The sequence below is a fragment of the Camelus ferus genome, chromosome 10, assembly GCF_009834535.1.
Source record: "Camelus ferus isolate YT-003-E chromosome 10, BCGSAC_Cfer_1.0, whole genome shotgun sequence".
Taxonomy (NCBI): Eukaryota; Metazoa; Chordata; class Mammalia; order Artiodactyla; family Camelidae; genus Camelus; species Camelus ferus.
In genome coordinates, this window is record NC_045705.1 from 34,549,329 (window position 1) to 34,577,268 (window position 27,940).

Here is a 27,940-nt window from a genome sequence, read left to right on the forward strand (position 1 = left end):
AGGAGACGATGCCCTGTCTCTTATAGATAGAATGTGGCAAATCATTATTTTCCCACAAGACCATATATATAAAGCTTAAACATGCAAAGGAGACAAATATGAGGACATACTCATGGCAAGCCAGCGCAGAGTAGTGATTAAGAGCGTGAAATCTGCAGTCTTTTGGCCAGAGCTGGAATCTGTGCTTTGGTTTTCTCATCTGTCAAATTAGGGCAATAATAGCTCCTACCTCATAAGTTTATTTTGAGGAGCAAATTAGTTAATTGGCATAAAGTGCTTGGAAAATACCTAAAACCCAATAAATGTTATTATTATTTGTAATGCAGTGGGCATCAAGAAGCACTCAATACACATTAGCTAATATTTTAATTTTATTCTTTCTTCAAGTTTCCCCTGCGGCGACTCAGGATACTTGGCTTTGTCAAGTTAGCTTAATAATTTTCTTAAAAATTGAATTGCATTTACTAAATGGAAACTACGTGTGAGTATGTGTGTAAAGACAAACAAAATATAGACGCTGCCCTCAAAGATCCTAAAAGTGTATTGTGTAGCCAGGGAGATGGCATATACACAAATAACTCAAGAGTGAATAGAGCAGAATGAAAGGAATGTGTTGACTACGAGTGTGAAAGAGCCAGTTTCAAGCTTCCAAATCAGCACTTTCCTTTGAGGTGCGTGGCGCTTCTGGCCACGATGGCTTTGGTTCAGATGCTTCCATAGAATAGTTGGTGCAGGGACTGCGCTGCAGTGGGTATTCAGGGAAAGCAGGCTGGCTGGAAAAACAGACTTCCTTCAGTTCCATTCCAGGAGTGATTGATTATAAGTTACTTGAATGAAGGACTAACTTAGCATTCTTGGAATGACAATTTTCTTACTGAAAATATAGTGATCGAGGGATTAGACAAAGATTTTTCTTAAGAAAAGATTCTGTATAAATTGTTTACTTTGCTCTAAAAATTTGTAAAATATTGTATTCCACAGTTTGAGAGCAACACTGCTTGCTTATATCATGTTATAAGTTTGTACTTTAAAATGGTAAGAATATTGATATTTATTAAAGAATATTAGAACATAGAAACAATCTAAATGTCCATTGACAGATGACTGGATAAAGAAGCTGTGGTATAGTCATACAATGGAATACTACTCAGCCATAAAAAAGAACAAAATAATGCCATTTGCAGCAACATGAATGGACCTGGAGATTGTCATACGAAGTGAAGTAAGCCAGAAAAAGAAAGAAAAAACCATATGATATCACTTATATGTGGAATCTAAAAAAAAAAAAAAGACAAACCTGTTTACAAAACAGACTCACAGACATAGAAAACAAACTTATGTTTACCAGTGGGGGAAGGGGGTGGGAAGGGATAAATTGGGAGTTCAAGATTTGCAGATACTAAATAATATACATAAAATAGATAAATAAGTTTATACTGTATAGCACAGGGGACTACATTCAATATCTTGTGGTAACTTTTGGTGAAGAAGAATATGAAAACGAATGTATGTATGTTCATGTATGACTGAAGCATTATGCTGTACACCAGAAACTGACACAACATTGTAAACTGACTACATTTCAATAAAAAAATATATACATAAAGAATATTAGAAAATACAGTACAGGGTAAAAAACCTTTCAGGCTCGTCACTCAAAGACAACATTTTCCCTGCAGTATGGTGATTGTAATTTTTTAAACCTCACTTTCTGTTTAGAATTACATCACAAATATTTTCATGTGATTACATTGTCTTTATAAATATAATTTTAAACAATTGCATACTATTTCATTAACTGAATTGAGCATTTTCTACTAAGTCATTATCTTTCATTATTCCCTATTATTTCCCTATTATTCATTATTTCTTTCATTTCCATTCACATTACCTATTAAAATTATGCTGTGATTTTTATGTTGTGTATAAAGATTTCTGTTGTTGTCATTGTCATTCTGTTTTAGACTCATTTCTAATTTTAGACTCCTGAAGTTTACTAACTAAAGTCAAACGCTAATGTTTTACTTGGAAAATTTCAAATGTACACAAATTAAGAGGCTAGTGTAATGAACGCTTATATATGCATTACTCAGCCTGGAAAACTATCAGTTTTGACAAAATGTGAGCATTGAAAAAGATTATTATTTTCCTACAGCGTTGAGCCTTTCCCCTTTCCTCCAGTGAGCCTGGCGCTGCTCCTTTCTCCACGACTTTGCCAGTGCTGAGGATCATTGTTAAAAATTAAACCAAAAGAAAACACAATGTTAAAACTTGTTCACTTGTTAAACCAAAAAACAATGGTGGTTGAATGTTTCAATTTGCACGTTTTTGGCTCCATCCCTCTGTTTAAGATGGAAAGTGTTTTTGTCATGGCCTGGCCTCTCTGAGAACCCCCCCAGGAGATCAACGCAAAAACCCTTCTGCAGGCTGCTACCTTTGGCCATTTGAACGTCATTGAAAAGGTAATCTACAAACACAAGACTCTAGTTGTGTCTACCTTGCAGCAAATTAAAACAACACAATTTAAGGGTCATGTGCATAAGGACTGAGCAGCTTAGACCAAAGCTGGGGTGGCTGAGGTGGGGCAGTGGAGCATGGTTGTTGAGGGATTTCCTGAAGTTATACCTCAGGCGAGTTGTGTTAGTTTCACTTATAAAAATATTTTGTGATAATTGTAGGTCATATCACTAGAATAAGAGATTGCTTATAATTTGTTTCAGCTTTATTGAGGAATAATTGACTTAAGTTGAGGTGCCTTTGCTTTTTTAAGTTTAGGGTCAGAGTAATATGATTTTTAAAGTATTTAAAAGTGGTTAATCTAAAAGTATGATAAATTGGGGAGGGGGAAGGGTGAACCAGATGTGAGGGAATGAAGGCATTATTTAGGGTGAACACGGTAATAATGCAAATGAAGGCGGATATGTGAAAGAAAAGCGAAACAAGAGTAGGGTCGGTATATGGTAGAACAGAACAAAATTGGATAGTTGAAGGTTTAAGAAAAAAAAAAGATGATACCAAAATTGTGAGTTAAGGGAATGGGGCGAATAGCAGTGCATCTGGGCTTCTGGTTTCCACATTTCTAAAGCAGGTAAAGGAAACAACTGTGTTGCCAGCCTTCCAGGTTCGATACGAGAATCATAGGTTCTTTGTACAAATACGTACTTTTAAGGTGTTCTTAGGGGTGATTGGACATTCATAGGAATGAAGAGGTTTGAGAATGGTCAGGTGGGTTTGCTTAAAAAAAAAAGAGAAGTGGCGATCAAGCGAAAAATGAAATTGAAAGGAAACCCATTTGAGAACCTACTGCAGGGCTGGTGTGGGGCTTGGCACTTTCAGACACCAGCTCTCCAAGGTGGGTGTCACCCCCTTCCCACATCTAAGAGGAGAATGCTGACATCTGTACCTTGTCAAAGGTCACACGGCTAGTAGGTTAAGTCATGGGGGAGGAAAGATAATGTTAACCCAACTCCGAAGGAAGCAATAAGGGTAGGGACTCAGCGATTGCAGACTGTTTCTAACACAGCTGGACCTGCGCCAGGCTCAAGGATGCAGGACGGTCACTCTGCCCATGACTTCCTTCCTCGTACCAGCGCTGATGGAAGAGCGAAACCAGACGGGAGTGGTGTGCTTCCACTTCCGCCCCTTCTCAACAGACCCGGCAGTGGCTTCCCTCATATTCGTGGCCTTCTTGCTGCTGTACTTAGGAAGCCTCACTGGAAACATCACCATTGGGCTCACAGTCTGGCGAGATCCCTCCCTCCACACTCCAATGTAATTCTTCCTTTTTGCACTGGCCATGCTGGAGATTGCTACGCCACCAACATTGCTCCCTTGACTCTGGCTGGTGTCCATTCCATGGGGAAGCTGCTTCTCTCTCTCCCTGGCTGTGGGGCTCAGATGTTCTTCTTCATCCTTCTCAGAGGATCTGACTGTGTCTTGCTTGCTGTCATGGCCTATGACAGGTATGTGGCCATCTGTCATCCATTGCATTACAGCCGCATCATGAGCTGGCAGCTCTGTGGGAGGGTGACTTTAGGTTCTTTTGGGCTGGGATTCCTGTTGGCATTGCCTTTGACCATTCTGATCTGCCACCTTCCATTCTGTGGCCACAACGAAATCTACCACTTCTTCTGTGACATGCCTGCAGTTATGCGCCTGGCCTGTGCAGACACTCACGTGCATGAGGCAGCCCTCTATGTCATCGGTGTGGCCGCTGTGGCCATCCCCTTCCTCCTTATCTGCATCTCCTATGGCTGCATCGTGGCCACCATTGTGAGGATAAACTCGGCCTCGGGAAAGCGCCAGGCCTTCTCCACTTGTTCCTCCCACATCATGGTTGTTCTCTTGCAGTATGGGTGTTGCACCCTCACCTACCTTCGCCCCAGCTCCAGCTACTCCCCAGAAGAGGGCCGGGCATTGTCTGTTGTCTACACCTTTTTCTCACCAGTGCTGAACCCTTTGATCTACAGCATAAGGAATCAAGAAGTGACCGATGCAGTGAGGAGACTCATGGCAGGAATGTGCTGGTTCAGGGAACCAGAACTATTCCTTCCTTGAAAAAAATATTCCCAATACCAGAAGTAGGGACCTGATCTGAAGGACAGGATGCTCAAAAGGAAAAAGGGAGGGCATGGAGAAATGACTGTCCCATGGCTGTCTCGCCTGTGAAATGCTAAGTGGTGCTAATTCGTCCACTTTTTAAGTCAGATTCCAAAGATGAAATCCTGGATTGGTCCCTACCTGTGTCACCAGCCTTCTCTCTCATCATAGTGCTTAGAATAAGGACTAGCACGAGGATGTCAGTGAAGAAAAAAATGAGTGAGTGGATGGGTAAGATGATGACGGTGGTTGATACAGTGGATGCCATCCTGTTACCTGTTTTAAGGGCTGTCTACCTGAAGGCATGCAGGCCCAAGGGATTCACACATCCAGGTGTCCTTTGGCTTTTCTCTTTGTCATTTAAAGCCTGTTCAAGCCCCACAGCCTTAAAATCTTGAAATCACTGGCCAGACAATCCGGCGGTGATCTCTCTCTTTTCACGAAATCATACTTCTTGTTACATGACTGAGTTTCATATGTTTTGGTATTGCCTCTGTAATAAGTCTACAAAAGCCCCTTGGAGCAGAAGAAATGGATTCTTTTTTCTTTGTATTTTCTGGCATTCCTGTGTTTGCTGGGCATATAGTAAATACTTAGCCTTAGGCTCAAGACACAAACTCGAGCCCTAATCTTTCCTTTATGTTAAAAAGGGATAATAATAACAGCTGCCTTCCTATGACAAGGGGTTGGAACGACGGTCAAATGAGATGATGGATATGTACAAATGTAATAGCACAGAATAAGCCATGACATATATTTATTTCTTTTAAGTCCTTACTTACTTCCAACTGAACAGCTTTCTTTAAGTTGTTCAAATCCTGCCTTCCAGATGGCCATATTGGCCCTTCCCAAAGAAGTAGTACCAAGTCCAGAGTCCAAGTTCCCACTGCTTGCTTCATGACCAATAAAGAAATAAATCAAGACACGAGGTGTTGGGACAAGGAATAGCAACTTTATTTGGAAAGCCAGCAGACCGAAAAGATGGTGGACTAGTGTCCCAAAGAACCATCTTACTGTAGTTGGTATTCAGGCTTCTTTTATACTAAAAGGAGGGGAGGTAGCTGGTGTCGCAGACTTCTTGGTGCCAGGCAGACCCTGGAGTGGATGTGATAATACTTTGTTCTTGCAACTGTTTATATAGGTCTAGTCATAACTTTCCTGTAAACCTCCAACAAGACAAATATTATTCTGTTCTGTAATTTTTTAATCTCCATAGGAATAAAAAGTGTTACACTTTTCAAGGTCAAACCTGGGAGGCAGAGCTTTGAGGCTGGGCTATCATGTATATTTCAGGCTATAGGTAACATTGTTTTACAAAGTTACAGAGCCAGCATAACTGAGCACAGGCAACAGGACACAAGGGTTAGAGCTAAAAGAATAGATCCAATAGGGAGTCAGGTTTGTTCTCTCTGTTATAGCATTATATACTGACCAGGCAGACCCTTGGACTCTTTAATCAACGGAAATTGATAAGAGGCTAGATGAGAATTTCAGGCAACTCTTTATTTGGGCTTGTGCTGCAGCACTACGGAGTGAAAACAAGTAACAGGTGCCCTTGCTCGTTCCCCGGAAAAGAGCTGCTTGGGTCCTTAAATGCGGTAACAGTGGGGGCAGGTGCATCGGTTGGGAAGGAGCGTAGCTTAGGTGGTCTGCTCACCTCCTTGGTGGTGTTGTGTGCAGGGATCATGCACAGACTGTTTTTGCTCCCAGCATTTCAGAATTGGCACTTGGTTTGTGGCCTTTTTGCATCCTGTTGTTCATAATTGCCCCAACTGTGCCTGCCTGCAGTTATGTTTCATCCCTTACTGTTTCTTTGTATCCTGTTGCTCAAGGAGACATTTATCCAGGAGCAAGCAGTCGAATAAAGGGTCCCAGGTCCCAGCCTATCTGAGTAGAGTCAGCTGCTTGTCATCACAGGAGATTGGCTCCTGTGACCCTGGTAGGAGAATCCCAAAGCTGCAACGGGCAATGAGCAGGGCTGTCATGGAGATTGGTGGAGAGGACCAGAAGGAGGATTGAGAGTGGGGAAATACATTTCCAAGATACTATCCTTAAAGGAGAAAAAGAAAATAAATGCATTCTTGTCTTGATGTTGCAAATGCAATAGATGATAAAACCCACTCTGTTCCATTATTGATTGTGCTACATACAAGAAAGAGGAGAACGGGGAAAAACAATATGGGAACCTGATGGCAAGAGTTCTTGGGGCCCTGCCCTTGGCCAGGCAGCAACATTAAGAAGTACAGGGGCATACAGTGTTTTGAATAGTGCTGGTGTGGAGATTCAATAAATATTTTATTGATAACGATATTTGCTGAAATTAACAAGTTACTTCTCTCACTATTTAAAATTGTTCTATTCCCAATATCCTTCCACAAAAGATGTCAAGTGGCTTAAAAATAACGTTAAACACAAAAGTTAAAAGCACATAGTCAAGAAGATTGGGGTTAAGAAAAGATTCAGGCAAAATTATGAAGAACACAATAGTAAGATTTCTATGCAGAAATGCAAACCATATGCTTCTCTGCAGTTTGTATTGTGTTCACTAGAGGTATCTGAGCTTCCTAGTAGCCAAGGTACAGAATAAATACAATTAATTTGGAGAATTTCAGAGGTCATGTAATAATTTACAGATATATGGAGAAATCTAACACTTTTGGGGTTAAATCTCTGATGTAAAAGAATCTTTTCTCACCACTTCTCAACAGAGAATACAACATATTTAACAACATACCAACAATTATAATCCTAACACTATCATTTATTGAGCCCTGACTTCAGGTGCTTAGTGAATGTTAACTCACTTGATTCCCACAAAATCTTATGAGGTAGGTACCATTATTATCCCCATTTTACACATCAAGAAGTGAGGCTAAGAGAGGTTAAGTCGTTTTCCCAAGATCACACAGCTAGTAAGTGCTGGCACAGTTTCACTCCACAGCCTGTGACCTTAACCACTATAACACACAGTAAATGTGAAATGAAACTTTAGGGCTACTTCTCAATGTAAGTCGATGGTGTGGCCCTGATGGTCAAGTCACTTCAAGCTGTTCTGGAAGAGATGATCGCAGTCAACAAAAGAATACAGCTCTCCAGTTTTCTGACTCGATTTTAGGGAATAAACCTAAACTGTTGGAGCCTGATTGGCAAGCACGTCTTTCAGGAAGACACTACACAGTCAGTCATTCAGGGTCTTGATGAACTGAGTGTGTTGTAACAGAAACCAGGCTATGAGAAAGAAAAACACGTGAACAAACTGAAAATGCAGCCGTTAGACCCACACCCTCTTCCTATTACTTAATACAAATCCCTTTAGATACATTTTAAGATTTGATTGTTAACCAGCTAAGTTTGACCTGGGAACTAAAAAAAATTTCAGGAACAAAGAGTAATAACCAAATGATTTAGTGATTTTTTTTTTTTTTTTTTTTTTGTAGTGACATTCAGAGCTCGCCACTATAGCTCTTTCCTCTTAGCAAGGAAAACAAAGATCTTTGGGGCCACACAGCAGAAGCTTACTCTTCCTGGAGAGGTGAGATATGGGTTAAGATAAAGGTCAAGGCCTCACCTATGAACAGCAGGATTCGCTGGCCCCCTTTTGCCCACAGAGACACTGCGCTTACCTGCCAGCTATGTCCACTGTGGTTTGCAATTGCATTGGGGAGAACCAGGTTGAATGCTGGGGTCAGCTGTGTAAGTGGGCAGGATCCTAGGGGGCCTTGCCAGGACAGAACCCTCCCCCATGTCCTCTCTGAAGTACCCAGATAACAGTATCTGATGCACATTTCCTGAGTTTGACAGATGCTAAAACCCTCACCAAATGGAAGAAATTACCTGCTTGATGACCGTGAGCATGTTGCCTCATGGCTATGGGAAATTAATAATAATAATAATAACAATAATAATAATAATAATAATAATAATAATAATAATAATAATAATAATAATAATAATAAAATATAATAACTCTGTGACATCCTGCTACTTCATCACCAACCAGAGAATTGTGTACGAGCTGATCACATATCTAGGGACTCCTGTCCCCTGCCTTGCCTTTAAAAAGGCTTTGCTGAAATCCACTGGGAAGTTTGGGCTTTGTGGGCATCAGCTGTCCCAGAATCCTTGTATGGCACCTTAACATTACATCCTGCACTTTCCTTCACCACAGCCAAGTGTCAATAGCTTGACTTCACTGCGTGGGCGAGCAGACCCAAGTTTTGGTTCCGTAACAGCTGGAAGGACTCTGAGCCAGTGGGGAATGTGGAGAGAGCACCCTGGAAGAAAATGGTGCATTGATCATTGAAATCGCCTCCCGGCCTCATTGGGTACAGTCACTTTCTCTTCCAAACTCCCTGGAGTCTGATTCTAGAAGGATGACTAGCAGCTGGTGCTACCTGCTAAGGCGTTGTTACTGAACCAGGTCTGCTTGCCTAAAATGCAGCAAGCCAAAACGCTGAGACGCCAAGGTTTGCAGCAAAGAGAAGGTTTATTCACAAGGCAGCCAAGTGAGGAGATGGGAAAACTAGCCTCAGATCTGCCTCCCTGAAGGCCAGGGGCTTGAGATACTCATGGGATGCAGAATCTGGGTGGTCTCAGGGATGGGGAAAGGTGACTGCAGGTACAGGAAAACTGAGGTAATTGGTGTTCTGTGCAGGCGCATCTGAGTTACGTGCTTCTTCATGGGCTGTATGTTCAAAAATGGCAGTGCTTAGCAGGATCTGAAGGTGGAGTTTTTGGACCTCTGGCATCAAAAAGTCATTCATCAGACCCCTGTGCAGACCCAGTTTTAGGGTTGGTGGTTCCAAGTAGTCTTAGCTGGCTTGAGCCAGACCAGACACAGGTGACTCCAAGTTCTCGGGCAAACATCTTACTGTTGGGCAAACATCTTATTGTTTAGGCTATGTGAAGCTTGAAAGGTATACGATTTGCAACAAAATAATTAAGGCAAATTAGCTCAGTGAAGGCAAGCTGGGAGTTGGGGGGGGGGTGTTAGCAAGCTATAGGACAAGCTTTGAGTTTCTTTTAGTCACCAGTTTCTGTTAACCCTATGGGCACGGTTTCAGAGGTGGTAGATTTTTCTCCCTGCAGCTTTTAAAAAATAAATATTTACTTAGCGACTATAAGGTATAGGAACATTAAGTTCAGCAAGTAGAAAATCATAGGGGAATAGGGAAAAAAAAGAGAAAGAAATACAAATGGAGGCGGGAGATAAAAATGGAGAACTTAGAGAAGAGAGGTTAAAGATGTTTTGTGTGGCTGGTATAATAAAGTATACCGCCCAGCATGGTCTGCAGTGTCACTCAGAGATGACCGTGGCTCTGGCTGCAGTGGAAACGGTCTAGGCTCCAAATAAGCTGGGTTCCAGCTCGAGCAGGGCAGCTGCTCTGCTGTGCTGTGTCCTAAAGTGCTGAGCGGTGTAACTGAATTGCTGAACACAACCCATCGGAAACGCCATCCATGGCCGGTTGGTAGCTGGTGGGTCAGCAACTTGCAAACTCTGCTCTAAGACAAGAGGGTTTTTTGTTTATTCTGCTCTGAGTGGACCACTGAAGCTTTCTGAAATATGTTCCAGCTCAGCATATATACAATTACTCTTTCAAGGGGCTGGTGATTGATTCTTCTGGAGTTATTTTGCATTTTTCTTTCAAGTTTGCTTTGACAAACTCCTGCCAAGTTCTCTCTCTCATTCACACACACATACACAAGCTTTCATTTCAAAAAATTTTCCAGAGTTTTCAGAGCTACTCATCCTTGAAATGAAAGTTTTAGGTGATACACAGATGAGCATTTAAACATTTTTTGTATTTATTTAAAAGTGAGGGATAAAAAAATATAACCAGTTAAATGACATTGTTACTGTTAAGAAAAAAGTGAATGAGCTTAATTTAAGTCAAGAAAAACATTAATAATACTGATAACTCGGATAGAACATGAATTATGAAGGGTGTTAGTGAATGGCCAAAGTTTGAAAAAATTTTGTTTCTACGTTTTATAATGGCCTTGACCAGAATCACTAGCAGCTGCTGGCGTAAAACACATCATTTATAGGGAGTGTGATCGGGTGTTGGACAATATTTGGTGAGTACCTAAAGGATGCTGTAGCATCCTGCGATCGGTGAATGCCAGGCACCTGCTAGGTGCTTCGCTCCACACGGGGCAAGGTGATGCAGTTGACTTGAGTTAGCTGCTCCCACTGAGGACCTAGCCTAGCAGGGGTGAAATAATGAGTAATATAAACACAATAGAGAGTGAGAAGTGCTATTAGCTGGGGTGGGCACAAAGCCAGCATGGAGCATGGGGCAGGGAGTGATTTTTCCCTTTTGGAGGAGGGTGGGGGACGATGTACATCAGAACAAGACTTCATGTAACAGGTAACACTTGGCTGAGTTTTGAAGGATTCTTAGAATTTGCCTAAGTGAACAAAATTATCCTCTACTTGGATAAATTAAAACTGTGTATCTTCCTAAACGACCTCAAATTTAGAGAATAAATTTAATTTTTTAATTTTTTTGTTTGTTTTTTTTTCTTCTTTTTTTTTTTGTTGGAGAGTAAAAATGTAGGCAATAATTAAAATATAGCTAAGTCTAGCAGCAGTTAAACCAGTTTAGAATACCATGTCCCCAAACAATTGCTGTTTGTGTTCCAGCATTGACCTACAGGGGACAGTCAAGTTAAAAGCTAAGTTAGCCTCTTGGGACTTTGCTGAACCAAAGTAGGCAGGGAATTCTCCAGAAATGAGATGAGAAGGGGTGAGAATTGAGAGAGAGCCCAGAATTCTGTCTCTGCATGTCCCAAAGTCCCACATTCTTCCCTTGAGAAGAAGCAGTGGGGAAGGACGAATGGTATCTAGATGTGTGCTTCCCTCAGTGCTGGGTGGTTTCTCAGAGGTTCAATCTCAGTGCTTCCCAAGGTATTGAGAAGAGGATTCCACCTTGGGCTTCACTCAGCCTCAAGGAGGACGTGGCTGCCAACCTCTCTAGGCAGAAGGTAGGGAGGATAAGGGAAGACCAGGCTGGTTGAGTTGTGTGGTCTAGACCCTGGGGAATGGACCAATGACCCCTGCTGACCTTGGGATTTCCTGATCCTGGTGTGGAGTTACACATGAATCCGAACTTTAATGTAACCTCCTGGAGCTAATGAAGTGACACTATTTATGTCAAATATACTAACAACGAACAAGTCTTGAAAAGACACCCCACTGTTGAGGGTGAGAGAAGGCAAGTCTGTCTCTCCTTAGAAATGTGACCAGTTCCTTAGGTCACCTGAGAGGGGTGAGAGAGGGTTGTCTACCCTCCCCTGTAGGAGGATTACGTGCTTTGTTGGGACACCCAGAAAATATAGTGCAATCTACTCAGTTTTCAAGTTACATGCCCAATGCCTAGTTGAAAGTAGATGCTCAATAAATTCTTGTCCAACAAGCAAATGCACGAACAGTCCGATTCATTATTTTCTGTGAAGGAGAAGGTAGAGTGTGCAAAGGTCTTTGTGGAAAAGGAAGGGCTCTCTGTGTGAAGAATGCCCAGTCTTTGGAGGCAGTACTGGTACCATAAAAGAGACTCATCAAAGAGGGTGCAACATTATTGAGGGTTTCTGTTTCCTGGGTAAACAGAGACCTGGTGTTTCCTGATCCAGCCTTCAAATAGCAAGGAATTGTGGGGAAGCAAAGGCAGAATAAAGCAGACAATGGAAGAGAATGTTTAACTACAACCAAAGCTCACAGTATTGTCATTTTTATCCCACTGACAAGACCCTAGAGGAAGAGCAAACTTGGGAGTTAAGAGAGGAGAGATTTCTCATTCACTCTTCAAAGCCTTGGATGAAGACACAAAAGGCAAGAATAATTTTTTTATTTGTCTGATATATTTATTATGCTTTGAATGCTCCTAAAAATAGAGTGTTTTACAATAGAACCCTGGCTTCAAAGAAATCAAAATCAACTTGCACAGTATAAAAGGCAGAAGTTAAATAGAAACGAAGATATTGGGGGCTGAGAAATGCTAAGCAATTGAATGTAGAACTTAGTTTTGGGCTTCCTAGGCAAAAAGGGAAAGATGATTTATGTAACTCTCATGGACAAGTAGAATGATACATGTGCTTACTAAGGAGGAAAGTTTGTGTCTGGGTTAGGGTGTGGGAATGCACTGAGAATTCAGGTGAGTCTTTATCTAAGGTATGTTGAGCATCCATTCTATGAACAACATGTTTAATGCAATGGAATTCACTATAGTTTTTAAGTGTTCCAGAGACAGTCCACACAGCCTTGAATTGTTAAATTTATTTGAAAACCACTGATGTCCTAAGGGAAATTTTGAGGGATATTAAGAGCAGTATGCTTGAGGGATGTGGCTTCCTTGAGCTGTGGTCTAATGCACAGTTATAACTTTGGAAAACATGTTCATTAAATGTGTAGATGGCAGTGGGGAGAAATGGATTCTTTGTTGGAGTAAAGGATTGTAATTCTCCATTAGATCTCAGTGGGCTAGAATAATGAGCTAAATCTAAAAGGTTGACTTTGAAAAGAGATGAAGGTAAAGAAAAGAGAGGGGGAGGAGGAACATAGGAAGAAAGGAAAGGAAAGGGAAGGAAGGGAGGGAGGGAGAAAGAAAGGAAGGAAGGAAAGAAGGCTAAATACGTCACAACAGACCAGCCCAAGTCGAGAGTGTGGTATGTCTGGAAATGAACAAGCACATAAATAAATACCTGAATTTAGCACAACCTTGGACTGCATCACTGACAAGTGTGCACATTTTGTCGCCGTATTTACGTGTTTGTATTGTTTGTTTATGTGGGTGGATAATTAGGCTTCTATATTGATTTCAGCTTGGAGGAGGTACTGAGGTTTGAACCCCTGACCTCTTGGGTGCTGAGCATGCGCTCTACCACCTGGGCTATACCCTTCCCCCACCTCGTCTAGGTGTTAATCCTGGTTCTGACAATCACTGGTTTTAGAACTGGAGGTGAGTTATGTAACTTCAGTTTCCTTGCCTCTCAAATGGGAATTAAAAAAAAATCAATAACATTTTTATAATGAAAAAAATAAACACATATTCTTCACAGAAAATTTGAAAAATGGAGAAGAGCATGAGGAAAATAGTGATCTCCCAGTTTTCCTCAAAAACCCCGGTGTCATGCTCTGCGTGCAACGCCTCCCCTTCATTTTCTTCGTTTAACATTATATTCTGAGCACTTTCTCACTTTATTAAACCTTGTAATTATAACAGTTTTAATGGCAATACAAAAGCTCATTTGAATATACCTCAATTGATGGAATGTCAGCTTTTGTTAAGTATTGTTTTGTTTCCTTATAAAAATGACTATTAAAGCAGACTGCACATATCTTTACGTCTTTGGTTCCATATTTCAGAAGATCTCCTCAGGACAGATCCTTCAATGTGAGAGTAGTGATTCCATGCATATAGCATTTTAAACTTTCTTGAAAATTGCTTATTTTCTCTCTAGAAAGGATATGCTCTTTTAGCACCAGGGTGCTAAGCTGAAGATTATTATTTCTATTTCAGAAGTACTGGGTAGCAGTCATTGGCATTGACAGGACCTCAGTAACTGTCCAGAGTTCACGTCCATAGAGTTGGATGGTGCCTGGCACTGTGCTAGGTCCTGGGCATTGGTGAATAATGGAACCCAATCAGTCCCTACCCTCATGGAGCTTAAGGTCCAGGGAACATAGAAGCAAACACATCATTGAAGGAGTGGTGAGCTCCCTGGTTACAGATAATAGTTCTGTTTCTTGTGGCTGACTTGTCCCCTTCTCATTTAATTCCAAAGATTAAATATTTGGGGTAGAGGGTGTGTTGGAAATCTTCACTTACTCTGCACAGGGAGGAAGACAGGTAGGTGTGTGTTCCAATGCTGCTCCCCAAAATAGGAATTAAAACTCTCAAGGAACAATACTCTTAGAAACTTCCAGGTGAAAAATTTCCTACCATGATTCCATCCATCTTCCAACCCTCTTACCCTATGCAAGGCTGGGCCCAACAAATGGCAATGCAGAGGTAGAAGCAGTTAGGAAAGGAAAGAAAAACTTTGCTTGTAGAGCCTGCAGGGAGCCAGACTTTAAAAGGACTGGCTTGCCAGAATCAAAAGCACAACAAATATTCAAAGGAAAAAACTACAAATCAGCAAGAATACTAAGGTTGCATTATTTCTGTTTATGGTAGAAAACAACAATGTCTTTGCATAATTTTTGTATTGGTAAATATAGTGATATATGTTCAGACATCAGCACAGCAAAAATACATTATTTCGAGGGGAATAAAACCAGTCAGGTGACCTTGTTAGTTTTGGTTTAATTCAGGGTGCAAAGTGTTTTCCCTCTACCTTGGCATGTGACATGCTTAATCATGGAAAGCAAGGCCAAGTTGTCAGTTTTTGTTTCTATAGTAGATGTGATGTGATGTGTGTGTGTGTGTGTGTGTGTGTGTGTGTGTTTGGGATATATTGTTTTAGATACCATACAAACTTACCCTGAAATTCTTTCCCACTGATTATGGGCAGCAGAAAGAAAGCTGGATAGAGAGAGTCTAAAATAAATTAAAATATAAATTCTCTTCCTTTATGCATTCAGCAAACATCTATTAAACCTTCTCTATGCCAGTAATTGTGGACAGGAACTGGAGTTAAGTGTTGGGACAGAAATGAAGGCAGAATTAAGTAACTCCAAGCTTGTACTGTTTGCAGCAAGACAGGCCAGTAAATCAAGAGACGAGTTGTTGGGGCAAGGAATAGCAACTTTATATTGAAAGCCAGCTGACTGAGAAGACGGTGGACTAATGTCCCAAAGAACCATCTTGCCTGTATTTGGGTGCTAGTTTCTTCTATGGAAAAAAGAGGAGGAGGTAAGGTAAAAAGGTGATACGTTGTTGCAAATCTTTCCTGGTTCTGTTCCGACTCTGGAAGGGATGTGTTAATTTCTTCTTTCCTGCAGCCATTCACAGGTGGGCCTGGTCAGGATGCTTCCTGTGAACTAAACAAAGGTATTTTAGCTTAAGCTCAGGCAGGGGAGGCAGGGTTCCCAGAGATGGAACATTATGTATGCTTTAAGCCACAGGCAACATCCCTTTAGTGATTAACTTGTAGCAAAACAACAGAATACAAAGGCTGAAGTACAAGAAACAGATGCACTATGAAGTCAGACTTGTTTTCACCTGTTACGCTGTAAGGGATGGGGAGGCACTCGAGGGCTAGCAATGGTGGGAAGCTGTTTCCATCCTTAGGCATGAAGTGGCAAAATGAGAGAATAGTGTTTCTGTAGCCCAGAAAAAGCTGGAAACATGGAAAATGGGCCACCCAGAGCTGTGGTCACGGAACCCTGGTGGTGAGGGAGAAGCAGGTAATGGTGAGTGTGTGTGTGTGGGAGGGTGTAAATACCCTAACATCCCTTTATGTTACCCTTTATTCTGCAAGTACCATTCATTGGCCAAAGCTAACCAGAAGCCATAGGGTGAGTGAGCCTGGATGATTCGGTCCTTAGTGATCAGCCTCCCGTGGGGCAGAGCAGGGTGGAGAGTGGATCTGGGAGGCAGACCTGGAATAACCAACAAAACCTTCCCTAAGAGGAAGAACAGTCCCTGGAAGTGATGGAAACAAGAGTGTCCAGAGAGGTCAGGAGGCAGTTTGGGTAGCAGAGTATCACAGAGGCCTTGGGCGAGGAATTTCAAGGCAAAGGGAGTATCAACAGCCCCAAATGCAACACAGATGAAGTAAAAAAGTAGCTCTTGGATTCAACGACTTGGAAGTCATTGGTGACCTTCATTGCAGGGGTTTCAGGGTGTAAGGTGGAAACCAGATTGTGCTAAAGAAGGAAATAGCTGAAATGGAAAGGAGACAGGAGACTTCAGAGGATCACGTAAGATTGGGGCAAGTTGCTTTTTACCACGGGAGGCAGAGTTGCCGTAGAGTGGGAGCAGAGGCAGATACCGGGGAGAGGAGGAATAGCTTGTGGGCAAGACCCCAGAGGAAGCAGGAGGGGCTGAGACTGCCAGCTTTGCCGAGGAGAAGGGACACTTCTAGAAGGCATAAGGGAATTTGTTACGGATGTATGGATAGGCAGAGGATGGCACAGGTCCAGAGCTAGTGAGAATGATGCTCAGTTGCCTCCAGGTGGCTTCTGTAATTTTTTTCTGTGAAGTTGGAGTCTGGGTCATGACTACTGGGAGAGAGGAGATATCAGAAGAGCAGACTTGAAGAGACAAGGGAAATTTGCACTAGTCTTGGTGGGAACCAGAAGGAGCAGCTGACTCCAAGGCTTAGAAACAATACTGGGGTTGATAATGCCCCTGCCTCTTTTTTAAATGGAGGTCATGGGGATTGAAGCCAGGACCTTGTGCATGCTAAGCATGCACTCTTACCACTGAGCTATTACTTCCCTCCGATAATGCTTTTTACTCTGTATCGTGGCACCAGGCAGCAGAATTTTGTGATCTTCTTTAATCATGTTCAACCTGGAATGAAGATGCTGGTTATTACAAAGGTTAACAGGTTTGGCAGAAGGTCAAGGAGCCAAGGATAGTGATAGTATTGGCAAAACACGGATGGGAGAGTTGGACCATAGGTCTTAGTTGGATGGAGCAGGGAGTAAAGCCCAAAGGAGGCTTATCTGGGGGAACTAGAGACATTAAGGTTGTCTTGAAAAGGTGGAAGAAGAGTAGTATTAATGATCATTGCCAACATTCATGGGAAGTTTCCTAGGGACCAGACACATTAACTTCTCACAACAATCCTGAGAGTTGTGTCCTCTTGCTGCCTTTATAGATGAAGAAATTCAAGCAAACATCTTCAGCAAGTTGCTCAAGGTCATATCATTGGTTAATGGCATCAAGGTCATATCATTGGTTAATGGCATCAAGGTCATACCATTGGTTAATGGCAGGTCGGTCTGTGCTCTTGACAACCAGGCAAGGGACTGAGGGGGTAGAGGGATTTGTGGTCTGGGAATGGTGCACTGTGGCTTAACATCGCAATGCTGACTTGGACAGATATTCATACACAATAGTCATAGCAGCGTTACTCACAATAGCCGAAAGGTGGAAATAATCCTAGTGTCCATGAACAGATGAACAGATAAATAAAATGTGGTATATACACACACACATGCAATGGAGTATTATTCACCCATAAAAAGGAAAGTAATTTTGATCTATGCTACCACATGGATGGACCTTGAAAATATTATGCTTAATGAAATAAGCCAGACACAGGAGGACAAATATTGTATGATTCCACTTATGTGAGGTACCTAGAATAGGCAAATTCATAGAGATAGAAAGTAGGACCGAGGTTGCTAGGAGCTGGAGGAAGGGGGTCATGGGGAGCTTCAGTTTACTGGATAGAAATTTGGTTTGGGGGTGACAAAAAAAGTTTTGAGTATAGACAGAGGTGTAGTTAGACAACATTGTAAATGTATTTAATGTCACTGAATTGTACACTTATACGTGGTTAAAATGATAAATATTATGGAATGTATATTTTAACACAATTAAAAAATAAAAGATTTCAGTGGGGGCTACTTCAGGGTGGTTACAACAACAACAAAGTTGTTGCAGGAGTGAGCCACTGAATTTGACTGGAGGTGAAGATGGTCGCAGTTGAGGAAGAAAGAGAAAGGCCAGGAGCTGAAGGGGTCATCCATCCGGAGCTGTGCGTCCTGACATTTATCTGCCCTCGGGGGGCAGCGCCTCTGCTGTTGGCAGGCCCGATGCCTTGAATCCATGGAGGATGCCAACCAGACTGGGCCGATTCACTTCCACTTCCGCCCCTTCTCCCAACTCCCCGAGGTGCAGGTGCTGATTTTCGTGACCTTCCTGATCATGTACGTGGTCAGCGTCAGCGGCAACACCTCCATTTCTCTCATCATCGGGACCAGCCGCTCTCTCCACACTCCCATGTACTTCTTCCTGGCCAGCCTGGCGGCTCTGGAGATCTGTTACTCCTGCACCATCGCCCCTCTGACTCTGGCCAGCGTCCTGTCCCCAGAGAAAACCCTCATCTCCCTGCCTGGCTGTGCTGCCCAGATGTTCTTCTTCATATTCCTGGGCAGTGCCGACTGCATGCTGCTGGCCGCCATGGCCTATGACAGGTTTGTGGCCATCTGCCACCCTCTACGCTACGCCCTCCTGATGAGCTGGAGGCTGTGTGCCCAGCTGGCCCTGGGCTCGCTGGTGCTGGGGTTCATCTCAGCCGTGCAGCTGACCATACTCATCTTCCGACTCCCCTTCTGCAGCAGCAAAGAAGTCGGCATGTTCTATTGTGACATCCTTCCTGTTATGAGATTGGCTTGTGCAGATACCCGGGTCCATGAGGCCACTCTCTTTGTGGTGGGTGTCACTGTCCTCACCATCCCCTTCCTGCTTATCGCTCTCTCCTATGTCTTCATCGTGGCTGCCATCGTGAAGATGCGCTCTGCCGAGGGGAGGCACAAGGCCTTCTCCACCTGCTCCTCCCACCTGACGATGGTTCTGCTCCAGTATGGCGGTGGAAGCCTCATCTACCTGTGCCCCAGCTCCAGCTACTCTCCAGAGAGGGGCCAGGTGGTGTCTGTGGTCTACACATTCATCACCCCGATGCTGAACCCCTTGATCTACAGCATGAGGAACAGAGAGCTTAAGGATGCTGTGAAGAGAGCGATGAGGAGGTTCCTGTCGTCCTAAACACAGCAGCCCCCCTGGATGTCCCTCTGCAGCTTTGCTGGGTGGAGACGAAAGGCTATGCTCTTTGAAAGACAGGGGGCTGAGAGGTCATTGGTTTTACACTGTTACTACTTCCTGGTTCTGTTATTTTTGAGAAGTCATTTTCCTTTACTCATTCTCTGATTCCTCATCTCTAAAATGGGGATGGAAATGCCCATAAGACCTCAATTCCGGGGTTGTTATGAGGATCAAAAGATACATTAAGTGAAAAAAATACTTTGTGACTTTTAAAGAAAGATACAGGAGAGGCGGCTTCGAGATGGCAGAATAGAAGGATGCAGAGCTCACCCTCACCCACAGTACATCCAAAATACAGCTACATGTGGACCAATTCTCACACAATACCTACTGCACTGTGGCAGAAGGCCTTGTACGAGTGGGACTACAAGGAAAATCATCACAAAACTGGATAAACAACAAGGTCCTACTGTACAGCACAGTGATCTCTATTCAATACCTTGTAATGGCCTATAATGAAAAAGAATATGAAAAGGAATATGTGTGTATGTATATATAATTGAGTCACTATGCTGTACACCAGAAATTAACACAACATTGTAAACCAACTATACTTCAATTAAAAAAAGAAAAAAAAAAGAAAGGAAAGATGCACCAGTTAATGTTTATTACCATCCTCACCATCGCAGGTAGAGTCTGTGTCCTGCTTCGGACTTCGCTCCAGGTGTAGTTCTCAGGCCCTTAGCAGGCTCGCACGTTGCACATCTGGGCAGGCGCAGACACAAGCGTAAGTTGCCGATCAAACTGGGACCGTTCCAACTACTGTCTCATGATTCCCGTGGTGTAAGTGCCGAGTTTCTGCCGTCTTGAATTATTTATCTTTCATCCTCAATTCTCTCCCTGGGAAAAGTGATGGGGGAAAGCACTGGAGTTTAAAAAGTTTTGGGAGTTTTTCTTTTCTTGCTGTTATACCTGGAGCTACTCTGTCTCCACCTCCATCTCTGACTCCATAGCAGTCTGCTTCTAAATCAGCCTGCCCACGCCTGTTAGGTTTCCTTCCCATTCTCTGTCCTTTCTTCTCTCATTCTCTCTCCCTTACACACACACATTCATGTCTCATAGTCTCCCTTTCCGTCTATTCCTAGTTGATATGGTCTCAATATTTGTGTCCCCCCTAAAATTCATATTTTGGGATGCTAATGCCCAAGGTGATAGTATGAGACGGTGGGGCCTTTAGGAGATGCTTAGGTCATGAGGGTGAAGCCCCTTCTGCCCTGTGAGGATACAATGAGAAATCTGTGACCTGGAAGAGGCCTTTACCCGACCACAGTGGTACCCTGATCTCCCAGACTTCCATCTTCCAGAATAGTGAGAAATACATTTCTGCGGCTGATAAGCCACCAGTCTGTGGTACTGAGTTATAACAGCCAAAACGGTCTAGGACACTAGCTAGGTATGCACAGCATGGACAGATTGCTTTGTTAGTTGAGGCTCTCTGTGTGGAAGAGAGGTAATATTGGTTCAGATCTGGATTCAGGTGAAGCAAAGCTAATTCTGTGAAGACAAACACTGGACGCAGTGAGGAGGGGAAGAGATTCATTCACGCAGCTCTGAGCAACCTGAGCAGGGTGCCAGTGACAATCGTTTGTCCCAGGGCAGCGGCGCCACAACACGGATGCTTTATCTTTGTTTTGTACCGCAGAGGAAGCTCATTCATTCCTCTACCCACTGACAATTGCGGGATTTATTTATTCAAACACATTCAAGGTGACAGTAAACGATTATTTATTGAGCTCTGTTGTGTACTCTGCTCCCACCTGTGGTAGGTGGGGCAGGAAATGGAAAGGTATGTGAGAAGCAGCTCCTGCCTGGAAGGACATTGAACATCTGGAGGGATTTAAGAGCACAAGCTAGGATTACACCAATGGCCAAGTGCTACAATACTATGAGCTGCCAAAGATGGGTCAGTGAAGGGAATCCAGGCAAGGCTGATGGGGGAGGTGGCACCAGAGCTGCAGTGCAGGTCTCTGGGTCTGGGTTGCACAGAGGAGCAGGAGGGACATTTCTGGAGGAAGTGTCTGCAAGGGCACAGAAACAGAATAGCTCTGTGTCTCTGTTTCCCAATCTGGAAAAGTATAAGAAGTGAGCTGCGATATTTTTCTCTTCTTGTTTTTTTCTGAAATGTATCACAGTCCTAAAAGGCAGAAACCATGACCAGAATTCATATTACGTGAAACTAAAATGTCACCTGCTTCCTTTGAAAAATAAGAACCCGAAAGCATCTTCTTTAGTTCACTTACGGACGCTTGGGTCCCTCCTGTGTTCTACCGAAATATTCTACTGGGTCAGTGTTCTCTGTAGGCTACCGATTGAATAATTGGTGTTGGGGGGAAATAAACATTATATGGTCAAACAAATGTGAAGAATAGTGTGCCGATCAAAATAAAATGAGGGATTTATTGCGGGTTTACTCAGTGCCCGTGACGGGCGACTGTGCAGTCATGACTGTCCAAGATGAGGGATGTGTGTTGTGATGTTTTCTAAATTCTGTCACCACCAAACTCCTTTTTCCCCTTGGAATATCTTAGGAAATATTTTATTCTGTTGATCCTACTTTGGAAAATGCTGCCCCAGCTGATGCTGACTGAATACCAAGAGGGTGATTTCACTAGTGATTGAAATATTTGATGTACTTTTTAATCCACCATGCCCTTTGAGATAATAGTGTAGTTATGAATTAGCAGGCTTCTTTCCCAGTGATTGAATAAGAGAATTAATGATGGCCATTTATCATCACGATAACCCATGAAATGGGTGTTACTAACTCCCCCTTACATATAAGGAAATGGAGACACAGAGAGACTAAGTAACTTGTTTGAAGTCACACAGCCAGTAGACATAAAACTGAGATTTGACTTGAGCAGTGTGGTTTCAAAGTCTGGGCAAAAATCACTCTCTTTCCCAGCATGCTATCACTGTTCTACAAGAGCTTGGGAAAATCGCATCAATTTTCTATCCTTAATTCAATTGTATAATAAAACGGGGACAGGAATATCTACTCTGTCTCCCTAGGTTATTGTGAGATCTCCAAGGGAAAAAAAAAATCCAAACCATAGAAGTACAGGAAAAGATTCAGCATGGTTATTCAAACAATCCACATAGAGAAATGTACTCGATGACTTTTTTTTTTTTTTTAATTAGAAAAAGCTTAAAGGCATAATTGTTCAATTTCCTTTCACCTAAGGTTTCACTCGGTTTGTCCTGTTACTCTTGACAAGTGTTTCACGGGTGTTGTAAGAGACAGGTGCACGTGTCTTCCGCAGCTCAGGGGTAACAGTGGGCATCTCATGATGAAGCTTCCGCATTGAGTCTTCCCACTTCCTGCACCAGGCTCTTTAGAGGAGAACTTCGTGCTTAAGGGCTCCAGGAGTTGAGGAGTTTGTCTAAACATAAAAACAAATGGATATGGTGTAAATTACTTATATTGTTAAATCATAGGCATAGGTAAGTGGTATATGGGGATTCATGTTAGGAAAACACCTGAACAACACAACATAAAACATCTTCAAAAACAAAACACATTAAAATTTTTTAAAACAACTTCATGTGGTATAATTCCTATACAGTAAACTACACATATTTCAGATGTACAATTTGATGAATTTTGATACGTGTATACACCCACGAAACCACCACCACAATCAAGATATGTAACATTTCCATCATTCCCCAAGAGATGCAGATTTTGAATTCCCAGTTTATCCCTTCCCACCCACTTTACCCCCTGGTAACCATAAGTTTGTTCTCTGTCTATGAGTCTGTTTCTGTTTTGTAAATAAGTTCATATGTCTTTTTTTAAAAAAGATATAAGTGATATCATATGGTATTTTTCTTTCTCTTTCTGGCTTATTTCACTTAGGATGATCTCCAGGTCCATCCATGTTGCTGCAAATGGCATTTTATTTCATTTTTTATGGCTGAGTAGTATTCCATTATATATATATATATATATGTGTGTGTGTGTGTGTGTGTGTGTGTGTGTGTATCTCATATATATCCATTATATATATATATATATCATAACTTCTTTATCCAATCATGTTAATGGACATTTAGGTTGTTTCCATGTCTTGGCTATTGTAAATAGTGCTGCCATGAACATTGGGGTGCATGTATCTTTTCGAATTAGAGTTCCCTCCAGATATATGCCCAGGAGTGGGATTGCTGGATCATATAGTAAATCTTTTAGTCTTTTGAGGAATCTCCATACTGTTTTCAGTAACGGCTGCACTAAACTTAGTTTTTAATCAAAAGAATATGCAACAGTGATGTCACGTCTGAGAGTACTGAAAAACACTTCGGCTTCTCTCTCTCTCTTTATCCCTTTCACTTGCTCCGTCTGATAGAATCCAGCTACCAGGTTGTGAGCTGCCCTGTGAAGAAGCCCACGTGGTGGGGAACTGAGGACAGCCTCCAACCCACGACCGTTGAGGAATTGAATCCTGCCAACAACCACGTGAGTGACTTGGGAAGCAGATCCCTCCCCAGTCAAGCCATGAGATGAGACAGTAGCTCCCAGCCAACACTTTAATTGCAGTCTTGAGGCAGAAGCACCCAGCTAAGCTGCATCTGGATTCCTGAGTCACAGAAACCATAGGATAATACATGCATGCTGTTTCAGGCTGCTAGATTTTAGGGCAACTTGTCATGTGGCAATAGAGAACTAACGCAAACTGTAAGGGGGTGAAAATGGCCAGTCAGGGAGTTTATTCTCCATCCTTTCTGCAGTGGGGAAGAATCACTGTGGGGGAACAGAAGGACTCTTCCCCTTGGATTCTCTAGCTCCCTTATCTCTTTCTGCTGAACATACCCTGGAGACACTGCCTCCAGGTACAAGAACCGGAAAGTGGTCTCACCTGTTCCACCACCAGCCCTTACTGGTCAAGATGGGGTAAGGCTCAGTCCTTTTCTCCAGCAGGAAAGAAGCAGGCTTAGAGGAAAGAGAGAGAAGTGGAGCCCCCCAAATCCCAGGATCTTCTCTTTGGTTTGTTTGTAAAGGTGAAATTAAGTGTTGGCTGATTTATCTACGGCCAAAATGCAAACACTTAAATTAACCTTGTTATATTTGTTTAATGGGGAAACCGCTGCCCTAGACATGGTAGGAAACCAAGGACCATGGTGGAGCCAAAAAAAAAAAAAAATACTCCAGAGAGAAGGGGGTCCTACTAAGTTACTTAAGTTACTGTCCGTCTACATGGAGACCGTCTAGTGCACTGGGGCTGAACGCCAGAGTCCTCCTGACCAGCCCATGGATTCCCCTTGTCCAGGTCCCTTGTTCCACAGTAACTCGACATTCTTTAGTCTCTTGTATACAACTAGCTTTTTTTTTTTTTTTAAATGTTTTTTTTTTTTAAATTGAAGTATAGTCATTACAATGTGTCAGTTTCTGGTGTACAGTATGATGTCCCAGCCACGCATATATATACCTGTACAACTAACTTTTGGAATCCAGATTTCTGCCTGTCATAGAATTGCAACTATTAATATAAAATGATCAAAATAGGCTTCATACCTAAAAGAAGTTTAAAAAAAGACTTAGCGTTTGTGATAACTACCTTTAAGTAGAATATAAGAAAAGAACTCTGGGGCAGGGGGATAGGCACAGCTCACGCTCAATGTGCACAAGGTCCTGGGTTCAATCCCCAGTACCTCTTTAAAAGAAAGAAAGAAAGAAAAGAAAGAAAAGAAAGAAAAGAAAGAAAGAAAGAAAGAAAGAAAGAAAGAAAGAAAGAAAGAAAGAAAGAAATGAGCTCTGTTGATGCTTCCCTAACTGAATTCCTAGACTTCAACCCAGTTAAAAGGGCTCTTTATGCTGTTTTTAATTTGTAAAAAATTTAAAGGAAATCAAATGGTCATTTTTGTTATGGCCACACAGGCTGACCAAAAGATCTTTTTTTTTTTTTTTAAATTCATGGAAACATCCTCTCATAGAAAACCAAATTTCTTTTTTGTTTCCTAGTTTTATTGAGATACAATTGACACATAACATTGCATTAGTTTAAGATGTACAACACAATGATTTGACATTATGTCTATTTTGCAAAATGGTTACCACAATACGTCCATCACCTCTCATGGTCACAATTTTTTTCTTAGGATGAGAAATTTTAAGATCTATTTTCTTAGCAACTTCAAATATACAATATAGTATTATTCACTATAGTCACCATGCTGTACATTACATCCCCAGGACCTATTCAGTTTATAACTGGAAGTTTGTACCTTTTGACTCCCTTCACCTGTTTTGTTCCCCCAACCCCAGCCCCACCTCCGGCAATCATCTGTTCTCTTTATTTGTGAGTTTGAGGAAACCCAATTTCTGATTACCTGGCAAATGTATTTTCTAAGGGGTATGGAATCATTCAAAACAAGATGTCCACAGATGAAAAGAATGCATGGTATTCTTGATCTTAAAAAGTTTGAGAATCACTAGTTTCGATCAGCCCCCCTTACTTCACAGAAGAGAAAATTGACTGTGCGGTGTCAAGTGACAGCTGTTTTCTGACAGAAACTATGTCACAAACTCAGTGCGTTGTTCTATATAGCCCCACAGCAGCTGCCCCTTCATGGAAAGCCCATCCTGTGAAGGACAGATTGAATTTCTTAAATGTTCGGGGGTAGGCAAGGAGCAAGAAATAGTGGTGTAAGTTATAGGGAGGCAGGCTTTTGTTTTGTATAACAAAAAACCTTTTTAACAACAGTTGGAACTGTTCAACCAGAGAACAAGCTTCCTGGAGAGTGTTAGGGAAAAAGTGCTAAGAAAATGAAAATGCATTCAGGCAGAGGCTCAATGATCCTCCTTGATCCTTTCTTATGGTATTTTCAGACGCCTGTTGTAAAGAGTTGTTCACGTATCTGTCTTCCTCAGAAGACTCTCTTTTCCTGAAGCGGGGACTTAGTAACAAAAATTGAAGGGAAGGAGGTGGGATACGATTTTTGATTTGCTCACTATTTCCATTTATGACCACCAGGGGGCGCAGAAGCCTTCCCTTTCCCAAAGACGGGAAATTGACCCAGCGAACTCCCTGAGTACAGGACTAGAGGGAGGATTAGGGTTGACAATGGCAGGCTTCGAACAGTCCAATAGCTTACTGACGGTATCTTTATGCGAGGCAATGGAGCACGCACTAAGATCGCAGAAGAGGGCAAAGTTTTGTTAGGATTACGAAAATATTTAGTCCTTTAATCTGGATGCACGGAGCCGATTCTTTGCCTGATTTGAGAAGTCTAACTTAGGAAGACAAATAGGGAAGAGGGAATAGAGGGTGGGATGGGGGTGGAGGGGGAGGAGAGGGCATAAAGAGGGAGGGGCAGTGCGAAGGACCCGCCCATCGTGTCAGAAAGAGCTACACACATGGGGAACTCTACACGAGGTAGGAAGTAACAGCTTAAGCTTTACAATAGAAACATCTTTATCCTACAACTCTGCTGTATAGGTGACAAATCAGCCATTCCTCCTCTGTCACACAGACCTCCCAGGAAACTGTGAAGTGGGTAATATCTCTGATTTATAGATCTGGAAATGGGGGTCCCCTAGAGAAACAATAACTTTCCAAAGGTATACACATTGTTAGTGGCAGGTGTTCTGATTTCATCATTGAACTGCTTACATTTCTCTTATGGGTCCCCACTGTCAACATCATAAGATCCGAAGTCTTCGTCCCAGCCTCGCCTCCATCATTTTCACTCTTTCAGCTTCAACACGCAGACCCCCGAGACCGGGCACATTCTGTTACTTGGAATGCCCTTCCTCCAGGCAGAATTCCTTGCTGTCTCTCCCACCTAATCACTTTGTCTTAGAGTTTCTTGTTTTCGGGATGTAGTCGCCGCTTAGCAATGAATGAGTCTGTTGAGGGCCGGATCCTAGCACAGTGAATGGCTGTCGAATGGAAAGGATGGAATTGAGGTCAGACAGACCGACTCGCAGCGGGATCTCGCCGTGCTGGTCCCTCGAGGGACCTGGAGCTAGGGGAGGTGGAGGGAGAGGCGCCGACGGTGGAGGGGCGGCGGCGGGGCACGGGCCCTTTAAGGAGGAGCGCGGGGCGCGGCCCAGGTAAGGGGCGGGTCCGCCGGGCGGATCAGCGCTGCGCGCCGGCGCCGGCCCGGGAGCCGGATTTGGAGCGCGCGGCGCCGGCGGGGCCGGAGGGGGCGGCGTGGCGGACGGAGCTTCCCTCGGCCTCCGACGCTCCTCCTCGCCCGCGGCCGCCGGCCGCCGCCGCCTGCGCCTCTTGCTCCTTCGCCCCGGAGGGGCCCGGCCGCCACTTCCGGCCGCTCACCTGGGACGTGCTCACCTGCCTGCGGGCGCCTGGGCAGCAGGATGAAGGACCGGCTGGAGCAGCTGAAGGCCGTGAGTCCCGCCTCACCCAGCAACCGGGCGGGCCGGGGGCTGCCGGGGTGGAGCCGGACGGGAGGGGGGCTTCCCTCTATTCCCAAATCGTGGCTGGAGGGTGATGGTGGGGGCGGGCGCAAGGCCTGCCCTCCCCGAGCCCCAGCCGTATCACGAGAGGGTTCCGCATCCACCCCTTCTCTTTGGGGTCATGTGCCGGGTGATTCACGCTAGGCTGCAATTTCCCTGGATGCCTCCAGCCTCGTCCCACCTCCCTCGCCCCCGCCCCAAGCTG

General features: G+C 43.3%; 1 protein-coding gene, 1 long non-coding RNA gene and 1 pseudogene across 3 annotated transcripts; 2 read left to right on the plus strand and 1 right to left on the minus strand.

The window, feature by feature from the left end:
• Window positions 1-3,425: 3,425 nt before the first annotated feature.
• On the plus strand, window positions 3,426-4,557 carry LOC102518342 (annotated as a pseudogene).
• Window positions 4,558-14,827: 10,270 nt separating this feature from the next.
• On the minus strand, window positions 14,828-27,928 carry LOC106730840. 2 transcript variants are annotated; one of them, XR_004323213.1, is made up of 5 exons: window positions 27,611-27,928; window positions 26,930-27,198; window positions 22,499-22,702; window positions 19,941-20,159; window positions 14,828-15,580 (listed from the first exon to the last, which is right to left on the minus strand). It is a non-coding gene; the product is annotated as an uncharacterized LOC106730840 (long non-coding RNA). The 2 variants fall into 2 exon arrangements; XR_004323212.1 differs by lacking the exons at window positions 14,828-15,580; window positions 19,941-20,159 and having other exon boundaries at window positions 22,432-22,702; window positions 27,611-27,909.
• Window positions 18,324-19,528, plus strand: LOC102518577 (olfactory receptor 10V1). The gene has a single exon (XM_006193644.2). It carries the CDS (start codon window positions 18,324-18,326, stop codon window positions 19,260-19,262), a length of 939 nt encoding a protein of 312 aa, XP_006193706.1. The 3' UTR covers window positions 19,263-19,528.
• Window positions 27,929-27,940: the final 12 nt, after the last annotated feature.

Bases quoted from the DNA above. Each gene is read 5' to 3' on its own strand.
- LOC102518577 (XM_006193644.2), top strand. From the start codon at position 18,324: ATGGAGGATGCCAACCAGACTGGGCCGATTCACTTCCACTTCCGCCCC.